Below are 27,973 nucleotides of genomic sequence, written 5' to 3' on the forward strand. Positions count from 1 at the left end.
GACAAAAGAAACAGGGCCTTTTCTTCTGAAACACCCTGTTGCTCAGAAACATTGTGTACTACACTTAACTCTTACTTCATCCATCCCCCCCTCAAGATTTTCTCCCTAATTTAATTGTAGCCAGTTCTCACCCATCTCTCTGTTAGGGTGACAACTATGAACCAGTGAGGGCAAACACTGTCATGTGCTTCCTCTAAGAGACGTGAAACCGGCCAATCACATCTTTTTCGGCCTGCTACTCAGGCAACGTTAGAGACAGCATAGTACACCATGAGGAAAATGCTATCGTGCATGAGCTCATGGTTGGTCAGTTTCTTGTTAGCCACGCCCCTCAACCCAAGAGAGCCCGGCCAATCTGATCTCTGGAATTCCAGTTATAAATGGCTGTAGCATAACCCAAAAATCAAACTCTTTACCTGCATGCATTTTAATCTTTGAAAAATGGAACTATAATCCAAACATGATGTCAGAAAAATTGAGACTGAGGGGAAAAAAGGATTTGGTTTAACCAAGATGGCTGGCCCAATAACACTATAGTGCTATCTATTTATTTTATATCAAGTCTTTTAAGAGGAAAATGTTCCTAGATTTGATTTCCCTCCACAGCCTTATAATCATTTCTTTTATAATTTGTACACCAAAGATAATTGAAAAATGTAAAATAATTAAAACTCTCTCAACACACCAGGATAAATAAAAGTCATTTATTGTCATTAATGCTTTTCTACCTAGAGCAGAGAGAAATGAGGTCCAATATGCCACTTGTTCTGTGTGGTGGTGCGAAAAAAACACCAAACTGGGGTCTGAATACTGAACACACAGACAGACCAGTGAGGAGAACGGTGAGGGCAAGGTATTATCTGTGCTTCACTCTTCACGTCAAGGTAAACAGAGGCAGGGTCACGGTACGAGGGGGGAGTGGAGACTGGCCGTATTCCTCTAACAACTCCTCACTTAGCGATAAAACAGGAGGCACCTTCAAGATCTTCAAACTAAAATGGCTTCAGCGCCTATGGAGGTACAGGGGACAGACCGACCTTCACTGATACGAAGAAGGACAACATTGTGTGTGTGTGTGTGTGTGTGTGTGTGTGTGTGTGTGTGTGTGTGTGTGTGTGTAAATGTGTAAACTGGTCAACACTGCTTTTGCCCGTCTTCATCTGTACACATTGAGAGGTTTCTGCCACGAAGGGTAAACTGAGGTAACGAGTTATTTTCAGCTTTCTGAAAATCTGAAAGGCATAAAAAAATGAAAGAAAACATACGTTAATAAAAGTTTAAAAACATGTCCAATAATTAAATGGAGAAACGGGTCAAAACAGTCATGTTTAGTCACTAGTGTGATTGCATCACCGTTTCATATCTGCACGGCATCCCAATTTCCTTACGAGGCGGGGCTTAACATAATACAGAATAATACATATATTGGAAGTCCACATTCAACTTTAATTTTAACTTTTTAGACATACTCCTGCTTCCTCTATTTTACAAAATGTCAAGATCTAAAAATAAAAATGCTGGACAATTATGTCATCTCTTAGGGGAGGGGTTGTGGTGGGACCTACAGTAGCTGCAGTACAACACTAAGGAAGCAAAAACTCGACACCAAACGTGTCGGTTAACCAGTTTACATTTCAACCACACAATGAAAGCACACTGATATAATAAAAGATAATGAGATACCTGTTCACCGAGCTGCATTAGATCCTTCTGATCCTACAGTGTTATTCGCATTGTTAAGAGACTGTTCCTTCAGCACTGGGTCTGGGGAGGGGAAAAAACAAAACAAAACAAAAAAAAAAACATTACGAATCAGAGCTGACTTGCTTATACTTTTTTTCTAACTCAGGATACTGTCTGTTGTCAGCATGATATCGGCCTATAACAGAGCATTGATGCGTATTTTAAATAATTACGTAGACAGAAATTGGAACTATAAGGAGACTGAGGTGTATAGGTAAAATTCTACTGCATGATATTGCAAAAATACATGAATACATGAATCAATAAAAAAAAAATTATATTCAGTACAGGCTTCCTGAAGGTCTTTTTGGCTCAAGTCCAGTTTGTGTCCCTGAGCAGTTTCAGAAGTATTATTATTATTATTATTATAAGACACACAGTGACCTATGAATAATTTAAGCATTAAAAAAAAAAAACAACATCTAACTTAAGGCATGAACCAGTGAGAAACAGTTGTGCAAGTGCTGGTAACGTGCGAGTGGTGTTGTTGAATGATTGTGTGCAGGGTTTCCATAGACAGATGTCTCTTCCATAAGTTGACGACAAGTTATCTGTCGTTTTTCAAGGATCAGATTTTCCACTCGTTAAATGTTCACGTAAATGACTACAGTGGGCTCCAAGCCACCCCGGCTGGGAGCGTCATTCTCGACCGTACTGTGCTCGACGTCTTCTGTAAATGTCAATCCTTTTTATGCCTTCATTCACTAGAAATATCATTAAAAGTCCCGGTATGACTTGAACACCTCTCGTGTTCACTCGAACACTGCCAAAAATAAAACAGGCTTTAAATGAAGTACTGATCAGAGCCTGGGAATGTAAGCGCTTATTCATTATGCAGGACAAAACCGGTCCGGTAAACAACATGCTAAAGCTGTAATTCACAGGGAGACTGTCGAATTGAGTAGATTTTTACCTTCTAAAATCTGTTTTTTTTTGTACCATAGGAATCTAAAGCATGTCGTATCTAATCAACTTTTAGGATCAAGCATTGAAATTATAAAACATACAGTATGCATTGTGTAAGGTTAATAAGCCTCAGCATTGCAGTAGCTGTCGTATGCTTTTCCCTGCTAGTCAGCTTTTTACTCTACTCTGGACTCAAAAAGTCACTTTCCTCCTTTTTATGAATTTGGATCCACCATGATTGACCCCTCATAATAATTTCAGGATTAAGCGATGTTCATGTGGCCCAGTACTTTATGCAAAAAAAAAACAGATTTGAATTGAAAAACTGGAGATGACAATAAATTGCATAATTGATTTAATATCACAATGTTCCTGATGAGGAACGTTATATAAAATTAGAAGGTGCAAATCTACAAAGCTAGGGACATTAGCTTACAGAAGTAGGGGTGCTCCATGGCTTCGGTGGCGGTGAGTCTCTGCTGGTGGTCGTAGCGCAGTAGTTTATCCAGCAGGTCCAGAGCTTCGGGACTCACCAGGTGCTGATTCTCCGTCTGCACAAACTGCTCCCAGCATTTTCGCGTCTGCCTGCAGCACAGACACAGAGGGATAAACTAATTATGGTGCTAGGATATTTTCCTATACACACCCTTATTGAATTTACCACAGCAGGGTTCAATTGTCAAACCTGATTGGTGAAAATATTATATAAAAAGGTTATGCTCTCGTTTTTAAATATTTCTAATATTTTCTTTGTTTTCTATGCTAACACAGAACTTTCCCCAAGAGGTGTTTAAGTCAAACTTGGACTTTTTCTCATGAATGAAGGCGTAAGACCAATTGACATTTACAGACATCAAACACAGTACGATGATGAGACTTTTAGCTGCAGTAAAACATTTAAACGGTGCAAACATTTTAAAGAACGACATACATGCTTGGCAGGTGTAGCTCGGTGGTTAAGGCATTGGACTACTAATCAAAATGTCCAAGGGTTAAATCACAGCACCACCAAGTTGCCATTGTTGGGCCCTTTAGCAATGCCCTCAACTGCTCAGACTTCTGAGATAAAATGTAAGTTTGGCCGTGGTTCTCATGAAACCATTAAACCACCACGGCACAAACGATTTTTAATATAAAATGTGTGATTTAGTAATGTATACAAACATTACAATAAAGACAATAATGTTCTCTACCTTGCACAACGTGTAATTTCAACATGATAATTTTTATTAAGCATCTAAGAATCTAAAGCATCTAGTGTCTAACTCTTAGGATCAACGTTCAAATGATACGCATTGTGTAACGTTAATAGGCCTCAGCATGACAGTAGCTGTAGGCAGTATGCTTTTTCCCTGCTCGTGTGTTTCCACACAGCTGGTATGAACTTTCCTTTGGGCTCAAACAGCCACTTTTTCTATGTGTTCATTAAGTTTGACATCTCATGATAATTTCAGGATAATTCCTGAGAGCATTCGGTGAGTGGAACGCCTGATTCTGAAAATCTACTGATAACATGTCACAAATTTGACAAAAGATAAACCTATCTGCATGAACTGTACATACAATCATTCATTAGCACCACTTGCATGTTACAGGAACCAGGCTGGGAGTTATTGCCACATCGTCATACAGTCCTGACCTCACTCCAAGCCACCCAGAGGTCCTGGGAGGCCAGCGTTTTAGACATGAAGCAGGCAGTCCGATCATGGATCAAGTGTACTGACAAAAACTATCGACCTTGATGGTATCCAAGCACTAGTGAAACACTGGGATAATTGCATTATATATAGACAAAGTATATATAAAGACAGTGTTTACTCTCATAACTGTGTTGCACAATCAAAGGTGATGGTTTGACTTGACTGCCCCTTGTATGGGAATAAACTGCAAATAAACAGGTTTGACAAGTGAAAACTGTTTATACGGTGATGCTTTCTGTATAGAAATGTTTAGGAGTCCAAAAGTCTTCCCCCTCCCAGAAATGTGCATGAGGTGTGCGTGACTTAATTTTTAATATGACTTCCTTCACATGTATTTAGAATTAAACTTTTAATTCAGGCAGCATTAAAAAGTAATTAATGTCAAAAACAAATCACTTTAGTTCACATAGCTGCCTGTAACCTGACACACTGTATGAAGCTATGTCTCTCTCTAAATCAGCTCCACACACACCATCTGACCCTCAGGCAATAATACACAGCCATGAAACCGGCGATGTAGCTCAAGCGCCTCCTGTTGGTACTTACTGGCCAAGCAGGTCCTTGAAGCGCGGGTCCAGCTCGATGTGGTATTTGCGAAGGTAGCCGAAGAGCTCGTCGGTCCCGAGGACTTTAGCAATTCGCACCAACTGCAGCAAGAACAAAAACACGCGAGTTTAGAAGTGTTGCTGTATTTTTATTAAGTGTTACAAGCGATTACAATTTATAATAAGGATTTTTACAAAAAGGTTAGAAATAAACATGTTTATGGTGTTGCATGCCTGTATTAGTTTAAAGCCTCATACAAATTTTATGATATAAAAAAGAAAATTGTATAAAATATATATAATTGTATGTATAGAAGTTGCTAAAATCAACCAAGTAATTTTGTCCTGCATTATGATAATTACTAAAAACAAACCTACTCTTGAACCATGGTTTAAATAATTTAAGAAATAAAAAAAAATTTTTTTGTATTCAGATTTTTATAAATCAGTCCTGACAGCCCGTTCCTTACCTGGTCGTAGTTGTCCTGGCCGTGGAAGAACGGTTCCTTCCTGAAAATCATACTGGCCAGCATGCAGCCCAGACTCCACATGTCTAGACTGTAGTCATACATCTGTACAAACACAGAAAGCCATAAAATAAGGTGTTTTAACAGAGCCATAGACTAGACCAGTCTGAATTTTTGAAGTCAAAAGAATGGATCAGGAAACTGATTAAGTAATATCCCTCCCTAATTTATACTTCATAAATATTCAACATTCTGAGAATTCACTTGGCAAGCTGCTCGATATTAACAGTAACATGGTCAATTAGAAACTATTAACAAAAAAAAAAATCTCCACATAAATGATCAGAGATTTGAATTGATAATTACCAGAAGTAATAACTCTTTAATAATTGCAATTAATGTTTTTTTTTTTTTAAGATGTATACACTCAATTGCCACTTCATTAGGTACACCTATACATCTGCATATTAATGCAACTCAAAGCATATAGACATGGTCATGATGATCTGCTAAAGTTCAACCGAGCATCAGCATATGAAAGAAAAATAGTGATTTTGAAGACCTGAATATTTATGAAACTGCTGATCGGCTGAGATTTGCAAACAACCATCTCTAAGGTTTACAAAAAAAATGGGAATGGTTCGAGCTGATCGAAAAGTAACGGTAACTCAAATAACATTTTGTTAGCTAAGGTATGATGATGAGAACCTTTAAATGCACATCATGTCAAACCGTGAAGCAGATGGACTACAGCAGCAGACGACCACACCAGGGTCATCTAAGGAAAAAAAAAAACGAGACTACAGAAGATCGGAAAAATGCTGCCCGGTCTGACGATTCCCAAATTCTGCTGTGACATTCGGATGATAGTGTCAGAATTTGGTGAAAACAGCATGAAAGCATGAATCCATACTGCCGTGTACCAGCTGTTCAGGCTGTCAGTAGTGTAAGGGTTTGTGGGACATTTTGCTGCCAAACTTTGGGCCCCTTAGTACCATCCGAGCATGGTTTAAATGCTACAGCCTACCTAAGTATTGTGCTGACCAGGTTCATCCCTCTATGATAACACGCCATGTCACAAAGCTATAATCATCTCAAACTGGTTTCTTGAACACTCCAGTAGAGCAGCTGTGGTGGAATGGCAGATTCGCATTATGGATGTGCAGCCGACAAATCTGTAGCAACTGCGTCATGCTGTCATGTCATACGGACCAACATCTATAAGGAATGTTTCCAATACCTTGCTGTATATTGTGAAGAATGAAGGCAGTTCAACCAAGTACTAGTAGGGTGTACCTAATGAAGTGGCCGGTGAACGTATTTAACTTGCAAGTTAATGACTTACCTGGTAATCCACGAGCAGCTCGGGACCCTTGAAATAGCGAGATGCCACTCTGACGTTGTACTCTTGCGCTGGGTGATAGAACTCAGCCAGACCCCAATCGATCAGCCTCAACTAGACACAACAGACAAACCAGTCATCATCATACTGCCACCCGGTGGCTGATGCATGCAATGACACTAGATAAATACTGAACTGTCATCTGACAGAAAAATTTATTAAAAATAAAATAAGGATACAATAAGGCAGAAAATACAGATGTATAAGTAAAGCTAAAGTAAAGCTCGTCTAGACAACTTCACCAAACGTATAAATGAATGAGAAACTGACATTAAATAGTTGTTCTAGAATGAGTGACTCAAGATTTTAACTTGTCACAAAAAATCACTTTTTTTCTCCCTAGAAGGAGGCGGTCCCTCCCTGCCTTCCACTTCATTTGCACATACTGTAGTCAGCCCATAGAAGGATGATTATAAATAAACATGATATAAAGCATTAGCCTGGAGGAGTAGGAGGGTTTTTACATATACAGAACTGAAGGAAGGTTCATACATGACAAGGTTTGTTTAGTTTCATAACCAGAGGGGGGAGCTCTGGGAAAAGTCCTGGATTTTGGGAAAAGTGACCGAGAGCTGCAAGCATGCACATAATGCATACTAAACAGGAACTGTGAGAAATATGCCACTAATTAGTGGTACAGTACTGGAAAACAGTAGAGATAGGAATGGAGTCGTACCTTGATTGCATTTTTATTTTAGATTATGAACAGTTTATGAGTCTAAATCATAGTTTAACAACTGGCAGTTTCTTAAAGCATTTAATTTTCAGTCATCATGAAATCCCATTTATTTCCACAACACCTCTTTGTTGTCAATTATTGTCAGTTATACTGTTATTATGTTTATACATCTGGCTGATTAAGATCCGTTTAGTCACTTAAATTGCTAAAATACGTTAATAAAATCTAAAATCCCATGTGCCCAGATCACAAACAGGGCTATAATGCATCAAATATATCGCATCAAATGGGTACTAAAGATGATAGATGATTGTGTAGCTTGTTGATCAAATACAGTAAAATCTCAGTGACTGGAAGACATTACCGTGACTAAAGTGATTATTAAACAGCTCAAGCAGCTCTAGAATGTTTATTTGTCAGCCACTTTGGCAATAATGTATGTATGAACTATATAATGAAAATTTTTGTTTTATGCTTTGTGAAATTATGCAGAAATCAATAAAAAGAAATTTTAGCAATTATAAAACATATAAGCTACACATTGGCTATGTAGATGATACTAATACCATAAAACAACAAACAAAAACAAATCCACTGTTTAAAAAAACATACATTATTGATAATATTTGCAATAAACAATTATATATTATATATATTTATTTTGTTAAGTATGCCTCCTGGTGAGCCATGAAGGTACTGCATGTGTGTTTCAAGAGATTGCTTATAATAAATAAATAAAATAAAATAAAAATAATTCATTTAGAAATGTAATATTTATATGTAAAAAAGTATCATAACCAATAAAACAAAGTGATGGGATTTTTTTTTATAATAAATATAATTTATGGGATATATGTCATAGAGAGATTCATCTTGTGTAAATAAAGACGTTGTGCTGGTTGCATAAATGGCCATTCTCAAGCTTAGGAATGAATAATTTACGGAATGCTATAGACCACGGGATCTAAAACATTTTACAACCAGGGACAAATTTAACTATAAAATATTTTCTAAGAACCTCTCCACTGCATTACATTTTTTCACATTTGTGAATTAATATTTGATTTATTTATTAGAGCCACAAAGCTTTTTCACCGAACTTTGCTTTGACAGAAGGTCAGAGTTACTAACTAAATATACAGTTTTTTTTAAATCATGTGTGTTGCTTTGCTTTGCACACCACTGCTGCAGCAGAACAGGAATAATGTCTTCAGCCATTTAGTGACACACAAAACATTTGTCACTGGCAATCTGGAGAAAACATGCTGTTTTAACATGTACACAACTGTTTAGACCAAGTGTGAAAAAAGTCTAGAACGAACCTTCCTCAGCTGGTGATCGATCATAACGTTGTGGGGCTTGACGTCACGGTGCATGATGCCCATACTGTGGCAGTAGTTCAGAGCCTGCGCATGCACGCACACGCACACACACACACATATATATATACACATGTGTTAATAAAAAAGGATAAAAAGGATAGAAATAAGTATAAAAAAAAAACCTTCATGGCTAATGATTCTTACCTTTAGTAGTTCGTACATGTAATAACGAATATCGAAATCTGTTAACTTCTGGTACAGCTCCTACACAGACACAAAGACAGACTTAAATACAAAGAGGAGAGTATGGATATTATGCGAATGTCAAAAAACAATGAACAACTATATCATAGAACTCATCTAGATGGTTTTTGAAATTTTGATCTGTCTGTCTGTTTGTGCAAGCATCACATAAAAACTATTGAAGAATTTTAATGGAGTTTTCACACGTGTATTTGACCGAGTTTAATATACTGTAGGCTTTATTGTAGCATATAGGCTTTGTTTCATTGCAATTGGTCCACGGAAAGAGAAGATATGCTATGCTAAATTTTGAAATTTAAATGAAAAATATATATCTTATATCATAAAAAAAGATCTTGGAAAAATCATTACTTTATCTCAAAATTCAACAGATGGCGCTGTACATTTTTTTTATACGCGTTTATGAGTGTGCAATTAAAATTTACTTAATAAATGTGATCTTACACCTTCATTCTACGCACTTCACAGTACCAAGTAAAAATTTTAGTCCATTCCAAAATTCAACAGATGGCATTGGACATTTTTAAAATATTTTGGGATTCAGCCTTGTGTTATGAGCCAGTTAGGTTTGTAGCCTGTAATAAAAGAACACTGAGGGTTCAGATGCGACTCAAAACGACTTAGCAGTAGTTAAGGAGTCAAAGTTTTATTGAAAATGAGATAACATTATTATTAGATGTGTTTTTCTGCTTAGAGTGCTTCTGTGATTGGATTTGATAGTGGGTTTCAGCAGGCAGTAGCTCTCTCCTCAGTATGGTGTACCATACAGACCCTCTGACAGTTAGTGTAATAAACAGTTATTAGAAAACCTGAGATGTGGATTGATACAAATAGTTAAACGTCACTGTGGTTTTGCCGTGTATTATCATCACTCATGGAAAACCTATCGTCCAATCAGATTGCTCTGTGTGAACTAATATTCCTTGATCAAGTTAACACTGGTCTCAGAGATCCTCTAAAATGTGTGTGTGTATTTCAGCTGTAGCGTTAACAAACAGAAAAGCTGAGCAACAAGCCGAGGGAAGAGAAATCTTCTTCTATGATGTAACAATAGGGGAATTTTGGTTTTTTATTAGCTCTCTTTTTTGGTTCGCACACGGAGACACATCTGGGTGTCTAAATGGGATGTGTTGCATTATAAAACTAGGGACTTTTTGAAGGTGACTTTATATTTATAATTTTAGTCAGCTCTTCAAGTTCTTCTATAAAAAGAAGTGTTATAAAATATTTCCAAAAATATAGCTGCAACGTTCACACAACTCTTGCTCTACGACGTTTTTCACCTTCATCACGGCTACACAGTTCCCATACACTCTTCATGTAGATTCTCCTGACTGAGGACTGAGGGTTCTTGAAGACCTGAGACTTGACTTGATCATTCTTTTAATTACTCATGAACATCTCTGCCTCTAACCCTGTAACCCACACAATGTTCTCCAACACAAACAACACTGAGATAATTCTACCTTGAAATCCGTGTTATTGATGCACTCGAAGACAAGAGCTGGAGTTCGAGACTGCAAAAAGAGACATGGGGGAAAAAAAGAAAAGGAGAAAACAGTCAAAAATCACAAGGAATTACAAACATTGATGCATATTATAAGACAACAGCTAAGCAGCAAAAGCAGGAAAACAATTATAAGGACCTAACTGGTTCTGGAAAAAAAAAAGCTTTCATAGTTTGATTTTAATGTGATTGGGAATCCTCTATCAAATTCTGCTTGGTAGTGAGAACAGCGAGATTGTGTTAGTGATGTCTGGTAACGTGTCTGAGTTGCAGATGTACCACAGGGTCCTTCACGGTGTCCACGAGCCGGATGATGTTGGTTCCTCCTCTCAGGTTCTCCAGGATTTTAATTTCCCGCTTGATCTTTTTCTTCTTGACAGGCTGCAAATAAAATATCAAGATGCTGAAAACATAATACTAATAAACATAATCTACAATCAAACTTTAGACTTCCTTTCCGAGTCTTCTGATAATAATGCACAATGTGCTGAGGAGAATTGCAGGTTGTCCCCGACTTAAGAACGAGTTCTGTTCCAGGAGCACGTTTCGTAAGCAAGATTTGTTCTAAAGTCTGACAAAGTAAGTCTTATACACTTTTGACACAAATATTCAATGTAAAGCATACCAATACACTTGACTAAATCGGTCTCTTTTCCCCCCACACTGCCATCATGTGGCACCATAATCGCGCCTAAGAAAATTAATCTCAAATTTATGTAACAGTGTTGTCTCTGTGCCTTTAAACTGCGAGGGGAATCCAGGATGCCATTTTGTCTCCGAGCTGTTTTTCACTGTATTGGTCTGTGAACTCTGTTTTGTTGAGGATTTCCCAAAAATAGGATTATTAACAAATCAGAACAGCTTTACAGGACAGCCATGCTTCTGAACTGATTCATTGAAACTGGTGAGACTGACTCATTTCAACAACCCCCCCCACCCCCCTCCCTCCACCACACATACAATATACCTGACTTTATACATTCACTTACACACTGATAATAGTGTATGTATTGTAAATATTGGTATCTGGCGCAGTGCAGTGTCTATTTTTTTGTACAATACATGTGAGCTATTTCTGGAATTTTTCCCTTAAAGTAGAAGCGTGGTCATTCGTATCAATGTTCGTTAGTCTGGGAATACCTGTACTCTCAAGAACCACGACTGCAATTTGGTAGCCTTAGACTTGCCAGATTCCTTTTGTAGCTCCAATGTAAAACAGTACAAAAGAATTTGTGCATCGACATTTTGTCAAAAAGCCAGTTTTGCCTGAAGTGTTCTTTGACACACTCCTTTATATAAACTGAGAACATTTTGTCTCCATGTTGTAGGTCTCAGTGTTAACTCACCTTCAGGATCTTGACCACGACCTTTTCGCTGTTGCTGACATTAATGGCCTCGAACACCTCGCTGTACTTCCCTCTGCCCAGCTTCCGCACCAGCTGATAGTCCTCCTGATTACTGTGAGAGAGAGAAAGAGAATGGATATGATTACACAGCGGCTGATCGCAACCAAATCTCTATCCATGGAATCCGTGGCGCACACTGCCTGGCCACAAAAAAAAAAAGAAAAAGAAAAAAAGATTTAATTCGCCTACTTTTAGTACTGATTACAGTCCACAATGTGGTGACCAGTTCATGTGTGAAAATGATTCCTTCGTTAAGAAATTTAATATTTTTCTCCAACTAACCTCACTTTTAAATGATTTTTTTATGGTAACACAGCTGTTCAGTCCTAATCATGTAAATGTGTGTATCGAAATTAGGGCTGCAACAACAAATCGATAAAAATCAATTACTAAAAAAGTTGGCAATAAATTTTATAATCGATTCGTTGTGTCGCATCTCTTACTGGTATAATCAACATCCATGCACGTGTGTACTGTTTACTATAAACACTGCTTTGTCCCAATTCTTTTCAAAGGTAAAGTGCAGGTTAATTTGTTTTATTTTCATTTTACAGCAGTGATTCGGTCAGGGTGGCGCTCAATCGAGCGTCATTAGAAAGATTTCTTGTTTTTTTTCCCGATAAACCAGCGTTTTCATTGTGTGTGCACGCACGTGTGTGAAAACATTAAAGAAAGGGTAACTGTGTAAGATGAGAAGGGGAGAGGGGAGCTTACTTTAGATTCTCACACACACGCACGCACACAAACGGAAAAAATGATCTGCCGGGTTTTATTTTTCCTTTTTTTTTAATTAAAACTGCAGGTTTATTTGTTTTATTTTTACTTTATATTTTGTATTAATTATTTTTTTGTGTTACATTTTTTGGGCTATAAATCAAATAATTTGTGTTTCCATTATTTCTTATGGAAAAAAATTTATTTGGTTTCCAAGTGTTTTGGAATACAAACACGCTTCTGGAACTAATTATGCTCATAATCCAAGGTTCCACAGTATATATTTGGCAGATATAAAGCATACATGTGTATGTTTCTTGTGTTGAGTTCATTTTTATTTAATTATTATTATAACAGCTAATGGAGCAACATGTTTGTGCACTTAAAAGTCTTTTCCAGTAACGGTCACTCTTTTTTAATTTGTTACTTTTTTTGTTACTACATTTCTTGTGTAGTTGACAGTTCAGGGTTTAATAATGTGTTGCACAGATCGTTACCTAATTCTAGTAATGTAATGTTTTCTATGCATGATGAAGCCAATCAACTGACTGGTCTGAAACAGTGACATTTCTTTGGCCAGATTATGTATGTGCTTACCTCACACACTACCACAAAACTGACACGTTTCTTGGTATTGAGGGAAGAAAACCCCGGTTACTCCATTATGTACAATCGAAGTCTATGGGCAGCTGAATTTTGTCTGTAAAGGCATGACATATGCATAATAACAGTAAATCCAGTTCCTTAGCTTTCCGAATGTATAGTGTATTATACCTGCATAATCAGTAGAGAAATGGGACAAAAACTTGATTCAGTTACGCATCTCTGGTTGGTGATCGAACAGTGTTGGTTGATTGTTGATTCATGATTTGTTTGTGTGGCAATTAATTTCTAACCACACCGACTGCAAAATAAGTTTTTTAATTTTTTTTACATTCATGTACGTTTGCATTTGAGGTGGTAAAATGTTGCTGTTTCCCTATGATCCTGCATCAAGATCAGACTGGTGCAAAGTAATTGCTGTTTCATTAAAATAAAATAGCAATAACTACAAAAATATTACCAGTATTACCAAAAAAAAAAAAAATCATAGTTCTTAAACGCATGCTAAAGGCAACGTTGTTTCTTTTTTTTCAGTTCGTTTTTCCATCACTTTTGCTGACTGAAGAAAAGAATAAAATTCACAAACTGATGCAACCACGTTTAGAATGGCTTCAAGAAATATGAACAAGTTAGCCAATCTTAAGATGAAAATTGCTAAGGTATGGCATTGTATGTTAAAAATGTGAGCAATAGAGAGCGGAAATATTATCTGAGAGCATACAAGTGAAAGTTTGATATGAAAGTAAAATATAGTAATTAAAAGATATAATTAGAAAATATAATTAGAGTACAAAACACAGTTTTATGCTTAAGTTTTCGACACCAAAATATCGACATACTGCTCCAACTCCACTCAAGTAAACTGATTAGCTTGTCCAGGGCTGCCTCTACATTACACGAGAGAGCGGAATGCCATAAATGAGAAAGAGCGATTAGAGATGTGATGATGTGGATACATAAAAAAAATTAATATGGCAGCTTTTCCCCTCGAGGTGGGTGTGGCTACACGAGTCACTCAACAGAACCAATCACCACGATAGTTTACCACACGACACAGCCAGGCTAACTCCAAAATAAGGTGTAGACTACGAAAACCCAAAGTTCAAATATGAATGGACAGATCAATATGCGTTTATCCTTTCTGAGGGAAGTTTCATACCAGTTTGTCGCATGTTTCTGAAACCGAGGTGATAATAAAAAGCAGTAATATGGAAAAAAAATTATTGACTACTTAAATTTTTAATTCAGTACCCTCTTTCTACTCATTATCTCTACACTTAAATCAAACAAATCAGCTTCCGAGGCTCCAACTTTGAGCCCTATTCCAACACTTCCACCATCGTGTTAGTTGTCTCGTAGAATACTAACTAGCTGAACTTGGTCTCCGCCTTAATTCTGTGTTATATTGTTGGAGTGCATTGTTGGCCTTTAAATCCAATTCCCTCTAGATTTTTCATTAATATGATGCTAAACGTCAATGCTAAATGGGCAGTGAAAAAGTGCACTCAATTTGTTTTGTTGTTTCAGCAATTTGGCCTACAGTAGTGCTTCTATTGCTCTGACCCAGACGTCTAGCCATCACAATTTGGCTCTTGCCAAAACGCTCTAATCAATACTCTATTTTTTCTGCTTATAACAAATTAACTTCACTTGATACCTAATATATCCTCCAGATGCCATTGTAACTAGGTAGCTATGGTGACAAGGTGACAAATTGTGATTGGTCTTCACAAAAAAAAAAAAAAACAGGAACATGCATTGCATCGCTGTTTTGGTGGTAAAGGACGGGCGGGGACCAACTCAATATCAGGTCATAATGTTACGGTATATGAGTAAAAATACACTTTCCTTAACGTACTCAGAGATTAGCCTTAAACTCATTAACCAATAGACATCAGTGTGAATGTGAAAAATAAATATACACTTGATCAACAACGAACACCATCTTGTCTGTGCAGACTTTGTCCAGTTTGAAAGTGAGCTGACTAATAACTGTGTCAAAGCCGGTCTTCTGATGGTTTGACTGATCCACATCAGTCTAAATAATTTCATATTTGATTCAGATAAAAAAGAAAAAAAAAATCAAAGCAAGTTTTCTTTTTTGCCTGGTGGACTTGTATTGATATTCTGCTGCTAGTTAACATGCAACAACGCAGTGAGTGCACTCAACCATCAAACTCTAATTGATTGGATCTGATAAATAAGCCTGCTTGGTCCGAGTTATTCGACATGGCCTGTTAATGAAGAAGAATGATGAGACCGAAAAATTGAAAAGTTTGGGGTCAGAGATGAAACAGTGCCCCTGGAGCAGAATAGGAATAAAGGTCTGGCAAAAGGGGCAGACAGAGGCAGCTTGGCGATGCCGATGCCGGGGATTGATCTCCGACCTTAAGTAAGCCAGATCTTTAAGCAGCCCTGAGACACCGCTGCTCTTAGATAGAGCGAGATTGATAGCGAGAAAGAAAAAGAGACTAGGTACTCACCTCCAGTTTGGCACATGCGCTTCATAGTCCCAGTATTCCCGGCTCTTCAGGGTGTTCACATCGGCATAGACCCGAGCTGTGCTGCCAGCCACCGGGCCGGGCATGGTGGCCAAAAGGGCGATTATCTCTTACAGCAGATTTCCACAAGGCTCCGGGGATCTCAGCTCAGGGTTTTCATAGCTTTTCCTGACTTCCTTGAGTGTATATGTGTGGGTTATCTAATGCTTTAACTAAAAACTGTAATCACAGATTCACACTTCCACTTAGGGTTTAATGGAGAAGAGATCTCAGGCTGAGACACAGCTGCACAACATAAAGGGATAAAAATACAAAAATATATATATATATATAAAAACCCGCAGGGTGTAATGGCAGTGTTTGGCTGCAGATTAACAAAAGGCACCACAAAAAACACGCAGATGTTGTCTAAATCGAAAATAAAGCACGAATAGATGGAAAAAAAACGCCTGGGTTGACTTTCTGGTTTGTTTAATTGTATTTATCGTTACTCACACCACAGAAGAAGAAAACCACCCGCGTTTCTTTCGTACTGCACCAGCGAAGAAGAAACCGCTCGAGTTATTTTATTAGTATTTTTATTATTTTCAGGAACGCAAAGTTACAATTTCTAATTCATTCGGTGGTTTATTTAGCTAAATTTTACATCCTCGTTTTTTTTGTGTAACGTTTACACCATTCGTTCCGCAGCTTGTTTACGTTATCTGGCTAACAAGCTAACAAGCTAACAGCGAAAGGACGACGACCAGAGTAACGAAGTTGGCTCGCGCAGAATAAGTCCCCTGATCCGGAATAACGGAACGGCTCCATCGACTAACGGAAAAAAACAGGGGGTGCCATAGCAACCGACTGCGTTAGCTAGCACTTTAACTTCGCTGCACAGGATAAAATCGCATTTCAAAAAAAATTTAGGTATGTAATTGTAGTAAATTTCTGAACTCCGGCGCCGAACTGCGTCCTGTATGACGGTTTTGGAAGGATTTGCTGAAACTCACCCCCCAGCCAGCCTGTACCACACAGCTACAGTGTGTATGCTAACACAGGCGAACGGATTGTAATACAGCGACCCGGAAGGAGATTTTAGTGTTAGCGTTCACTACCCGGAAGTGGTCGAAAGAGGTTACCATGGAGACCAATTATTTTTCGTGAGCGTGCGATTTAGATAGATAGATAGATAGATAGATAGATAGATAGATAGATATTTTATGGTATTTTATATGCACGTTGTATATTTATTATAAAAATAATATATTGCAATATTTTGAGATATTGGATAACCTCTATTAAAAAACGTTTCAAAAATTAAAAAGAAAATCTATTTTACATTACATGTAATGAATCTAGAATCTATAAATCTGTCAGTAGTCGCAGCATCATCAATGCTTGTGGGATTTTTTTTGTGCATATGTTTTTCATGTTGAAATATGTACAGTACACACTTATTGTGGCCTTCTGTACACTTATGTTTATATTTATATGTCCTTCTGTAGAAACACAATAGTTGTTCTTTTTTGTGATGAGTGCATTGAAACAACGGAACATTTATTTTATAGAAGTACATTTGTGAATGTTTTTTGATAAGACACGCATAATAGGTAATTTCCTTAATTTATTTACATCACAGAACTAAAAAAAAAATGCTATGAAAGATAAAAGTCGGGATTTATCAATAAATACAAATAAATAGTATTATTCTTGCGAACGGTTTTCTCAGTAAAATTATTAAATCAAAACCAAATTTTCAAAAACTTTTCACAAGAATTCGTCAGTCATTTGTTTTCACTTATTATAATTTTCCATCCCTCCCCCCACCATTTGAACTTTATAAACTCCTGTATTTTGTCCTATTGTACCATGCTATTGGTTTGTAAATATCATATGTCTTGTTCTATATACCGTATTGCTCAATAATAATAATAATAATAATCCGCCTCTGGCATTATGGCGTGCCGCCTGGCCTCGGGGGGAAAAATACGGCGACATCCGGGTTAGTTTTTCAGTCCATAGCAACCGCACTGTTTACATTAGCAACAATGTCGGAGAGCAGAGACACAGTGTTACAGCAAGTGGAAGAGTTGAGGTAAAAGAGACACAAATCAAAATAATCCTGACATTACGGCTACACACGCTCGAATTCTTTTTTTTTTTTTTTTACTATAACAGCAGCTACATGATTATAAGAATGCATTAGTTTTTAATACACTGTCCTCTCATTAGCAAACACTAACTGTATGGCAGATTCTCCTTAAAATGTTAATTTTTTTATTTATGTTCATATAAAGTATATATAAAATCACTTGACTATCCATCCTTATACGAGGATGAGTCGAAAACTATTCGCACTTCGTTTATATTAATACTTGAGACTGTTGGTCTCACTGTCTTATCAGCAATTTTCATTTAAGGCTACTCTCTCCCCGGTCACTGCTGTGCTGGTGTAAACGTGTTCCATCAGTTCATTTGTAACTGCGGTGTGAGTAAATATTAATGCTTTATTTCTGATTCCCACGAAAGAACAGCAGCTGGCAGTGATTTGTGATTTTTTCATGGTCTGAGGGTGTACCTGTGAGAGTAAACCTCAGCCTATGGAACGGAAACATCCTCAATAACCAACCGAGAAAAAGTTAAAAAGTCAACCATCAGCTGGAAAATTCATCAATGCTTTTACGGTTTCCTGGGTTTCTCAAGGGCCAGTATTGGAACATTAACAGGAAAAAAATTCAACAGTCAACAGACGCTTATTGAAGAGCTGAAGCCTAAACTTCGGATTAAACACAGAGGACTAATATCCAAGGACGATGTGATCTTGTTGTAAAACCCCCGTATATTTCTGATCTCGCTCCTAAAAGTAGGCATACAAAAATGAAGATTTACTTCTGATGATAAAGTGAAGTCAGTGGTGCATTTGTGGATTTTTAATGAGAGAATACGAAAGCTTGTTGACTGATGGACAAAGTGTATTGAAAAGCAAGGAGATTATGTCGAAAAATTATGGATTCTTTTTTTAAAATAAATTAAAATAATTTTTACAAGAACTGTTACAGAACATCTGACCATGTCAGACACAAGCAAACAGAAACAGATTCTACAAAAATAGAAGATAATCTAGGATCAAACATTTTTTAAGCAATGTAGGGTTCGAATAGGACAGCTTGAAAGATGGCAATCACGTTACATTGCAGAATTATGCATAAATGAATCTTATACAAAACTCCCAGGTTTATGCACATTTGGAAACATTTCAAATTACTCTCATGTGTCTGAATCATTTAATTTGTATCTTTACAGCCACACAAAACATTTCATGAAAAATGTAGGAAAAGCTCAATGTACTAATTATAAGCAAAGTAAGAATACATTATTTATTTAAAAAAATGTTTAACCATTTGTATTGTTTTTTTTTTCAAGAGATGTTTAATTTACATTTTATAAAGAAGTCTCAGGAGGCAGCACTTTGTAAGAGTTAGTAATTGAGTTTTGGGGTGGCGGGTCAGTGTGTTAAGGCTCTAAGTTACTGATTGAATGGTTGGATGAGTCCCAGGTCTTTGCTATCAGTCCATTGAATTTGGTAGATTATAGATGTTGTCTTTAAAGACAGTTCCAAAATTCTCTCATTTTTTGCCACTTCTGTGTCTTATTCATGTGCAGACGCTCAAATGCAGCTCTTCAGACAGAGAACGAGGTGTTTAAGATCTTCCTCAGTCAGCTGGAGTCTCTCAGCCTGGCCTCAGAGCTCGATGCCGAGATGGAGAAGGAAGCGGTGAATAAGTTACAATGGATCATAATGTTAACGGTTGAATATATATATAAATGCAGTTTATGTGGAGATACAGATGCTGAATGTAGTACATAGCTTCTGCTGTTTTAAATAGCACATAAATCATAAAAAATTATGATGATAATAATAATAATAATAATAATAATAATACAATTCTGTGCTTGTTGTGTCTCAGGAGGCACCAAATCTCCTGACTCTGGAAGAAAAGTATTACGTTGCAGTGTGCATGCTGGACGAGACAAGGAAAGAACTGAAGCAGCTGAGTTTAAGTTTAGCAAAAAATACAGAGAATTACAAGGTTAGCATATAATCAGTGAATTGTATTTGCTTGAACATACATATACTGTATATATTGGAGATTGTGATGTATTAGGGAGAGTATCTACAGAATGAATAACCTTACTTCTGAAAAGTTTATCTTAAGATATGATCCGTGATTGATTGAAGATTTTCTTGGTGTCACAGTGTTCATATCATGCCAGTAGAAATAAGAAATATAAATGCACAAAAGAAAAATCTAAATCCAAATAATATTACTCTGAATTTGTATTATGAGGTCCTCCAGGATCAAAGGTTCGATCCCTGCCTCAATTCTCTTTGCATGGAGTTAATATGTTAATATGTTCTCCCCGTGCTTGGTGGGTTTCCTCTGGGTAGGCCGGTTTCCTCCCACAGTCCAAAGATTATTCTAACTGCCGTTTCCCAGAGTGAGTGTGTGCCTAGTGTTCCGATTCAATGGTATGGGCTCCAGGCTTCCTGTGACCCTATACAGGACAAGTAGTATAGAGGATGAGTGAATGAGAGTGTGTGAGGGCTGAAATTGAATTCTGAAGCAAATGTGAATTTAGTGATTAGCAAAATAGTTAACCGACAATGTAAAAATTTCATGTTTTACATTGTAGGAATAAATACTCAAGATTTGAAATTAAGTATTAAATGGGAGTTTTGCTGTCATGTTCAGAAATAACATCCAGGTGCTTGCTGCATTCCTGGGTAGGCTAATTGTAGTGTGTGACCAAGTGTGTGACCGAGTGTTTGAGCTAGAAAAAGGACTGGCACCTCATCCAGGGGGTACCTTTCCTAGTGCCCCGGGTCTCCTTGTATAGGCACCAGGTATCTCACGTCCCTGTGCAGTTAATAAGCGGTATAGAGAATAAGTAACAGTGAGAGTGGGCTTTTATGTTTAATTATACACCCGCATGCATAAAATCCAGTTTCCCATTTACTGTATACAGTAATAATTCGGACCAGGTTTATATATTCTTTATACAGTATATACTTTGCCTTACACATGTCACTGTATTAAGTGCAACAGAAAGCAATTATTTATTAATTATTGATCAGCCCTTAAACACATTGTTATAAAATAATAATAACATAACAATAATAATAATAACATAAATCATAACATCTGCCCTAATGCTTTCCCTTCTTCTCAGGCTTCTATAGAGGACTCTGACATGCGGCTAGCAGAAATAAAAAGGGAAAGGCACGACTTTGAACATTTCATCGCTAAAACTCAACAGGTGCAAGCTCTGGCACTGAGAGCTCAGAAGGCCATCGGGTACATGGAGCGTAAAATAAAAGCGAAGGTAAGCTATCATCTATCCCGCTTTATCCTGTGTACAGAGTCGCTGGGGGTCTGGACTCTATCCCTGGAGACTAAACCCTGGAAAGGGTGCCAGTCCATCTCAGGGTACTCACACACACACACATATTCTCATACTACGGCTAATTTAGGAACGCCAGTTAGCCTAATCTGCATGTCTTTGGACTGTGGAAGGAAACCTGAGCACCCGTAGGAAACCCACCAAGCACGGAGAGAACATGCAAACTCCATGCACACCAGACCCTGAGGTGGGAATCGAACCTGGACTCTGGAGGTGCGAGGCGACAGTGCTAACCACTACACCACTGTGCCAAAACCAAACTACGTAGTATTAGCACCAAAAAGTGGACTGTTTTCATTTAAATGTTTTACTGCAAAGTGCCTAAAGATATGATTTAAAAATGAATTGGTTATGTAAAAACCTCAGCAGCAACCTCATTTCCCCTCTCGTCTGGTCCAACCACTGAGCATTCAGCATCACCAGTACATTAATCACTGGCCTGATCATCTGTCATCATCTATACCTGTTTCTCACTGTCTCATGTCTTAAGTTAGATTTTTTTTAATGATTTTTAGGTCACTGTGTGGTTTAACAAACAAAAAACTGGAGTCATTCATACAGTGAACATGGGACATTGTGATTCTTTCCCCAGAGTGCCTTGATTATTGCTTGTTGCAGTTCCAATCCTGACCATCACATGTAATTATAGTGTATCTCTCTGGACTTGGGAAAGGCAAGAAATCCAGTGGGACATTGGCTTATATCTGTCAAATAGCAAAATCACAGGTCACTCAAAAGAAGGCTGGTGTAGTGGTTACCTCTATGGTCTTGTGCCTCCAAGCTCGATTGTTCGAGTCCCACCTCGGGTCTGTGTGCATAGAGCTGGCATGTGCTTGGTGTGCTTGGTGGGTTTCCTCCGGGTACTCCGGTTTCCTCCCACAGTCCCAAAGACAGGCAGGTTAGTATACTTAGTGTTTTGATGTTCCATGTAGTGTGTGAGTGACTGTGAGAGTGTGTGTATGTGTGTGCGTGTGCACTGCCATGGTTTGACACCCCGTCCAGGATGTTCCCCACCTTGTGTCTGGAGTTCCCTGGGATAGCCAGGTTTCCTGCAATCCTGTACAGAATAAGTTTTATATATATATATATATATATATATATATATATATATATAAAAGAATGAGACAGAAAGTAAATATTTGTTCAAAGACGGTTGTATATAGTATGTTGGGGATTTGCCACACCTGCATTGAGGACGACCCACCACAGGATGGAGCTAATTAGAAGCTAATTGCTCCAACGATATACTGGATTAAAATACTTGTTTGGCAAAAATCAAGTTTACATACATTTCTAAATCACAGTTCAGCTGTCCCAGATAATATGAGTGTTTGTTTTCCAGTGTTACAGTGTTAATTTTACAGTGAAGCTTTGAGTCAAATTGTAATTCTATGCCATTCCATGTACTGTAGATGAAAGATGTATAATAATGACACAGCCATACACGTGGAGAACATAAAAACTCAATGCACACTGATTCCTGGCCAGGAATTGAACCCGGACCCTGGAGGTGCAAGGCGACAGTACTAACCACTACACCACCATGCCACCTTAAAATCTGGAAATTTTACCAGAAAATAAATAACCAGAGAGGTGTCAACCATGACATCAGAAAGTCCTGACACACTATATGGACAAAATTAGGGGGTGCGACAACCAACCACTGGATTCTGCTAACTACACCAATATGTCTTTGGCCAAACCTGTTAATTATTAAATTCAGGCTCCTTATCCCCAGGAATGAAGCAATCTTAATGCTTCAACCTACCAAGACATCTTGGACAATGGTATGCTTCCAATTTTGTGTCAACAGCTTGGGCAAGGCCATTTTCTATTTCAACATGACTGTGCCCCAGTGCACAAAGTCTTGACTGGCCCACACAGAGCCACAACCTCAACCCCATCGAGCACCTTTGAGATGAACTGGAACGGAGATTGCAAGCCAGGCCTTCTCGTCCAACATCAGTGCCTGACATATGTATTTTTTATACCATGTGATTGCATGTTTGGCCAAATAATTTTGTCCATATAGTGTACTTGAATCATTAATATTTCTGTTTTCTCTTTCAGAAAGCTCTGACAGAGAGGATGCGTAGGAGGAACACCTTTTTGCGGACGCAAACCTGCAAGCAGAAGCGCATTGTGCATCAGAAGGAACAGATGCAGGAAAAGCTGCGAAGTATCGACTTGGAGCACCTGAAGCAAAAGAACATCCAATACAGGGAGTTGTTCCAAAAGTACCAAGAGTTACTGCGGTCTCATAGAGTGCTGGTTCGAAAGAGTCAGCATGGCCTAAACGTTTACAAGGTACAGATCTAGAACACAGACCCAAAGATCTTATGTTATACAGTGTATTATTTCCCTGAAGGATTCCTGCAGCAGTTTCATTATGGAGTGTTTGACTGAACCCTAGTCTTGAAGAAGCCTGTGTTCTACAAGTGTTTTCCTTGTTTTTTTTGAGAACCTAATATCTATCACCTGTATATTTGTCAGCGATTTCTTAATTTTCTTTACCAGTGTTCACCCTAATGATTCACAATATCCAGTGGTTATCACTTACCCTCCTTAACCTCTATTAGTTTTTAATTAGTTAGACAATAAAAAGACAGATCCCCCTCCTGAATACTCACTTAATGTTACCGAGTTACTTGAGACCCCCTCCGTAAAACATTAAAAGTTCTTCGGAAGCGCTGTGGATAAGTTTATTATGAAGAGGAGTGCATTATTAACTTTAACAGCTGGCAATTCTGCCAGAGCGTCTCTTACATAATATTAATCATCATCATCTGATCAACCAGTATCGACAAAAAAAAAAACTTAATCCCCATTTTCCCTGGTGGAAGGAAGCTTTTAATGTAATTCTTTGTCAAAGCATTAACTCATCAATTGTACACAAAACATAATATTAAATCATTTATCACACACTTTTAAAAAAATGGTTCCAGCCCCAAACCAGTGTCCTGTATTGATCCTCATGAATTCCTGCTGTATACAAACACCACACTGGAAACACGGAGAGAGCTGTATTGCTACATCATGGTGTTCCTCGGTTGCAGGAGCGACTCAAGAGGGAAATGGATGAGTCGGAGTCGCTGAGCAGAAAAATCGCTTCTTACGAGGAAAAGCTGGTGAAGATCAGAGAGCAACAGCAGAAGGTCGAGACGGTCAGGATGCTTTCAGCTCACCCATTCACCACTGAACCCATTCACCACTGAACCCATTCACCACTGAACCTTGAGACATTAGTGCATAAGTAAAATCTTCACAATAATCTCACAGATCCACCAAATTTTATGAAAATACTTACTGTACACCATATGCTTAAAAGTATGTGCACTCCCGATCATCACACCGGTATGAGCTTGATGGACATCCCATTCCAAAAACATGGGCATTTATATAGAATTGCATTTATATTATGGTTATGTAGGTCTATCAAGTTGGTAAGAAGTTAATTTGTAAGAATTAAATGTTAATCTTGAAATACTTTATGTCTGAGGTATTTCTGCACTAATATTATCAATGACGACTTTAAAAGACATTTAGTCATTCATGTATCTTCAGTAAAATGCTTTGTCTTGGTCAGGGTCAAGGTGGATCTGGTGTTCTGCATCTATCAAATAATCCTCCCAGTACATAATCAACAAAATCATTTAAATAATATCCAAGTTTTTTAGCTAGACAATGAGAAACTGGAGAACACAGAGGAAACCCACAATAACATGAGGTAGACATTTGAAACTCCACGTAGAAAGTAACCTCCAGCACCCTGGAGCTGTGAAGCAGAACCATCATCGAATAAACAGAACAGTGTATAGTGTACGGTTCAATTTGCTTAATATTTCTTAATTAGCCACTGTTTCTACTTTAAGTTTTTTAAATCGAGCACTGAATGTCTTTTCAGACATTTATTTTTTTAATCCTTTTTTCTTAACATCTTACCACGGCATATAAGTATGTTCTTGGGTCTATGTCTCTGTGGGTCATTACGCAGGAGCGAGCTCAGGCTGAGGCTCTGAACAAAAAGCTGAAATCTCAGTTGGAGAATTTCCATGTCCCTGATGTCATGACATACGTCGAGTCCAAGGTCACCACAGAACGGCTCAGGAAGACCGTCAAAGCCTTGGAGCGCAAGGCGAGGATTGCTGAGGTAACAAAAAAAAAAAAGGCAAGGTGTCTTACTGTCAAAGTCTGCAATTAAAATCTGAGCTGTTTGTGTTAGAGGACCCAGCTTTTTATTTTTTTATCTCTTTGATAGAGACACAAGAGACACAGAGAAACAAGACTCAAACAAAGACTGGCCCAAGCCTTTTAGTTATTAACTAAGGACAATCAAGGTGTAGGACTGATTGGTCAGAAGATGTCTTGTCTCAATCTTGATTGGACTAAAGGGGGGGTCTTGTCTCAATCTTGATTGGACTAAAGGAGGGGGGGTCTTGTCTCAATCTTGATTAGACTAAAGAAGGGGGGGTCTTGTCTCAATCTTGATTAGACTAAAGAAGGGGGGGTCTTGTCTCAATCTTGATTGGACTAAGGAGGGGAGGGTCTTGTCCCAACCTTGATTGGACTAAGGAGGGGAGGGTCTTGTCTCAACCTTGATTGGACTAAGGGGGGGGGGGGTCTTGTCGCAATCTTGATTGGACTAAGGGGGGGGGGGTCTTGTCGCAATCTTGATTGGACTAAAGGGGGGGGGGGTCTTGTCTCAATCTTGATTGGACTAAAGGAGGGGGGGTCTTGTCTCAACCTTAATTGGACTAAAGGGGGGGGGGTCTTGTCTCAACCTTGATTGGATTAAGTGGGGGGGGGGGTCTTGTCACAATCTTGATTGGACTGGGGGGGGGGGGTCTTGTCACAATCTTGATTGGACTGAGGGGGGGGGTCTTGTCACAATCTTGATTGGACTAAGGGGGGGAGGGGGTCTTGTCTCAACCTTGATTGGATTAAGGGGGGGGCCTTGTCTCAACCTTGATTGGATTAAGTGTGGGGGGGCCTTGTCTCAACCTTGATTGGATTAAGTGTGGGGGGGCCTTGTCTCAACCTTGATTGGATTAAGTGTGGGGGGGCCTTGTCTCAACCTTGATTGGATTAAGTGTGGGGGGGCCTTGTCTCAATCTTGATTGGACTAAAGGGGGGGGGGTCTTGTCTCAATCTTGATTGGACTAAAGGAGGGGGGGGTCTTGTCTCAATCTTGATTGGACTAAAGGAGGGGGGGTCTTGTCTCAATCTTGATTGGACTAAAGGAGGGGGGGTCTTGTCTCAATCTTGATTGGACTAAAGGAGGGGGGGGTCTTGTCTCAATCTTGATTGGACTAAAGGGGGGGGGGTCTTGTCTCAACCTTGATTGGATTAAGTGGGGGGGGGTCTTGTCTCAATCTTGATTGGACTAAAGGGGGGGGGGTCTTGTCGCAATCTTGATTGGACTAAAGGGGGGGGTCTTGTCTCAATCTTGATTGGACTAAAGGAGGGGGGGTCTTGTCTCAATCTTGATTGGACTAAAGGGGGGGGTCTTGTCTCAACCTTGATTGGATTAAGTGGGGGGGGTCTTGTCTCAATCTTGATTGGACTAAGGAGGGGGTCTTGTCGCAATCGTGATTGGACTAAGGGGGGTCTTGTCTCAACCTTGATTGGATGACGGGGGGAGGGTCTTGTCGCAATCTTGATTGGATTAAGGGGGGGGGGTCTTGTCGCAATCTTGATTGGACTAAGGGGGGTCTTGTCTCAACCTTGATTGGATTAGGTGGGGGGGGGGGTCTTGTCTCAATCTTGATTGGACTAAGGGGGGGGGTCTTGTCGCAATCTTGATTGGACTAAGGGGGGCAGGGTCTTGTCTCAATCTTGATTGGACTAAGGTGGGGGTCTTGTCTTAATCTTGATTGGTCTAAGGGGAGGTCTTGTCGCAATCTTGATTGGACTAAGGGGGGAAGGGTCTTGTCTCAACCTTGACTGGACTAAGCGGGGTCTTGTATCAATTTTGATTGGACTAAGCATGGTCTTGTCTCAACCTTGATTGGACTAAGCGGGGGTCTCGTCTCAATCTTGATTTAACTAAGGGGGCTCTTGTCTCAATTCTAAATAGGTCAGAATGTTTTTTTTTTGTCCCAATTCTGATTGGTCAGAGAATGTTTTGTCTCTACACTAATTGGCCAGAGAATGTTGATAAATTTTCTGTAACAGCAGTTCTGGCTGTGGTGCACTCAGATTATTCTAATACATGAGCTGTGACTGGATTTATTTAGTAGGTAGGGAAGGAGTCTCTGTGGAACAGTAACATCCACTGAAGACGTTTTAGAATAGAGTACTTTGTACTTCAAGTACTTGTGTTAACATTTTTCAATACAGGAAAAATACACAACTGTTGTCTTTTGTATACTCTGCAGATGGGAACTAAGGCTAAGAAAACCAGTCCAGGAGAATTGTCAAGCTTCAGTAGGAGTGATGGCCAGTAATCCATGATGACTTTAACCTTGAGTCCACTGATCAACTGAAACGAATGGTTATGACCATAACTTCTGTTCCCTGAAGAAGAGGAACGAGGTACAACACACATTTTATGGGATATCATGTCCTGACATTTTTACTCCTTTTTACTTCTGAGCTCAGCAAAACCAAGTCAAAATGTCTCGGAGCCAAAAACATAGCTGGCAACTTCAGATGGTTAATGTGAAGCCTGCATTATTCCAATGACCAGACCCCAACAGCTATTCTGTGCTCTGACAGCCATGTCTGTGTGGTAACGGAACATATTTCCAGACCTAAAAATGAAGCC

General features: G+C 38.7%; 2 protein-coding genes across 3 annotated transcripts; one reads left to right on the top strand and one right to left on the bottom strand.

Moving 5' to 3' along the window:
• Positions 1-690: 690 nt before the first annotated feature.
• csnk2a2b (casein kinase 2, alpha prime polypeptide b) lies at positions 691-16,805 on the bottom strand. 2 transcript variants are annotated; one of them, XM_053506205.1, is made up of 12 exons: positions 15,742-16,805; positions 11,882-11,993; positions 10,815-10,916; positions 10,495-10,545; positions 8,969-9,028; positions 8,765-8,848; positions 6,707-6,817; positions 5,365-5,466; positions 4,896-4,996; positions 3,086-3,234; positions 1,684-1,764; positions 691-1,232 (listed from the first exon to the last, which is right to left on the bottom strand). In XM_053506205.1, the coding sequence occupies exons 1-11, from the start codon at positions 15,843-15,845 to the stop codon at positions 1,688-1,690; spliced, it is 1,053 nt and encodes a 350-aa protein (XP_053362180.1). In that variant the 5' UTR covers positions 15,846-16,805; the 3' UTR covers positions 691-1,232; positions 1,684-1,687. The 2 variants fall into 2 exon arrangements, with proteins under 2 accessions (XP_053362180.1, XP_053362179.1); XM_053506204.1 differs by having other exon boundaries at positions 3,086-3,237.
• A 987-nt stretch (positions 16,806-17,792) lies between these two features.
• Positions 17,793-27,867, top strand: ccdc113 (coiled-coil domain containing 113). The gene is made up of 8 exons (XM_053505207.1): positions 17,793-17,839; positions 19,408-19,519; positions 19,713-19,835; positions 20,977-21,129; positions 23,278-23,514; positions 24,264-24,371; positions 25,202-25,357; positions 27,585-27,867. The coding sequence occupies exons 1-8, from the start codon at positions 17,793-17,795 to the stop codon at positions 27,651-27,653; spliced, it is 1,005 nt and encodes a 334-aa protein (XP_053361182.1). The 3' UTR covers positions 27,654-27,867.
• The last annotated feature ends 106 nt before the right edge of the window (positions 27,868-27,973 follow it).

Source organism: Clarias gariepinus, chromosome 10, assembly GCF_024256425.1.
Source record: "Clarias gariepinus isolate MV-2021 ecotype Netherlands chromosome 10, CGAR_prim_01v2, whole genome shotgun sequence".
Lineage (NCBI taxonomy): Eukaryota > Metazoa > Chordata > Actinopteri > Siluriformes > Clariidae > Clarias > Clarias gariepinus.

Bases quoted from the DNA above. Each gene is read 5' to 3' on its own strand.
- csnk2a2b (XM_053506204.1), bottom strand. From the start codon at position 15,845: ATGCCCGGCCCGGTGGCTGGCAGCACAGCTCGGGTCTATGCCGATGTG. The intron at 9,029-10,494 runs GTAGAATTATCT...GTGTCTGTGTAG, and splicing joins TCAATAACACGGATTTCAAG to GAGCTGTACCAGAAGTTAAC. The intron at 4,997-5,364 runs GTAAGGAACGGG...TTCTTGCTGCAG, and splicing joins GCCAGGACAACTACGACCAG to TTGGTGCGAATTGCTAAAGT.
- ccdc113 (XM_053505207.1), top strand. From the start codon at position 17,793: ATGTCGGAGAGCAGAGACACAGTGTTACAGCAAGTGGAAGAGTTGAG. The intron at 19,520-19,712 runs GTGAATAAGTTA...GTTGTGTCTCAG, and splicing joins CCGAGATGGAGAAGGAAGCG to GAGGCACCAAATCTCCTGAC. The intron at 23,515-24,263 runs GTACAGATCTAG...CCTCGGTTGCAG, and splicing joins ATGGCCTAAACGTTTACAAG to GAGCGACTCAAGAGGGAAAT.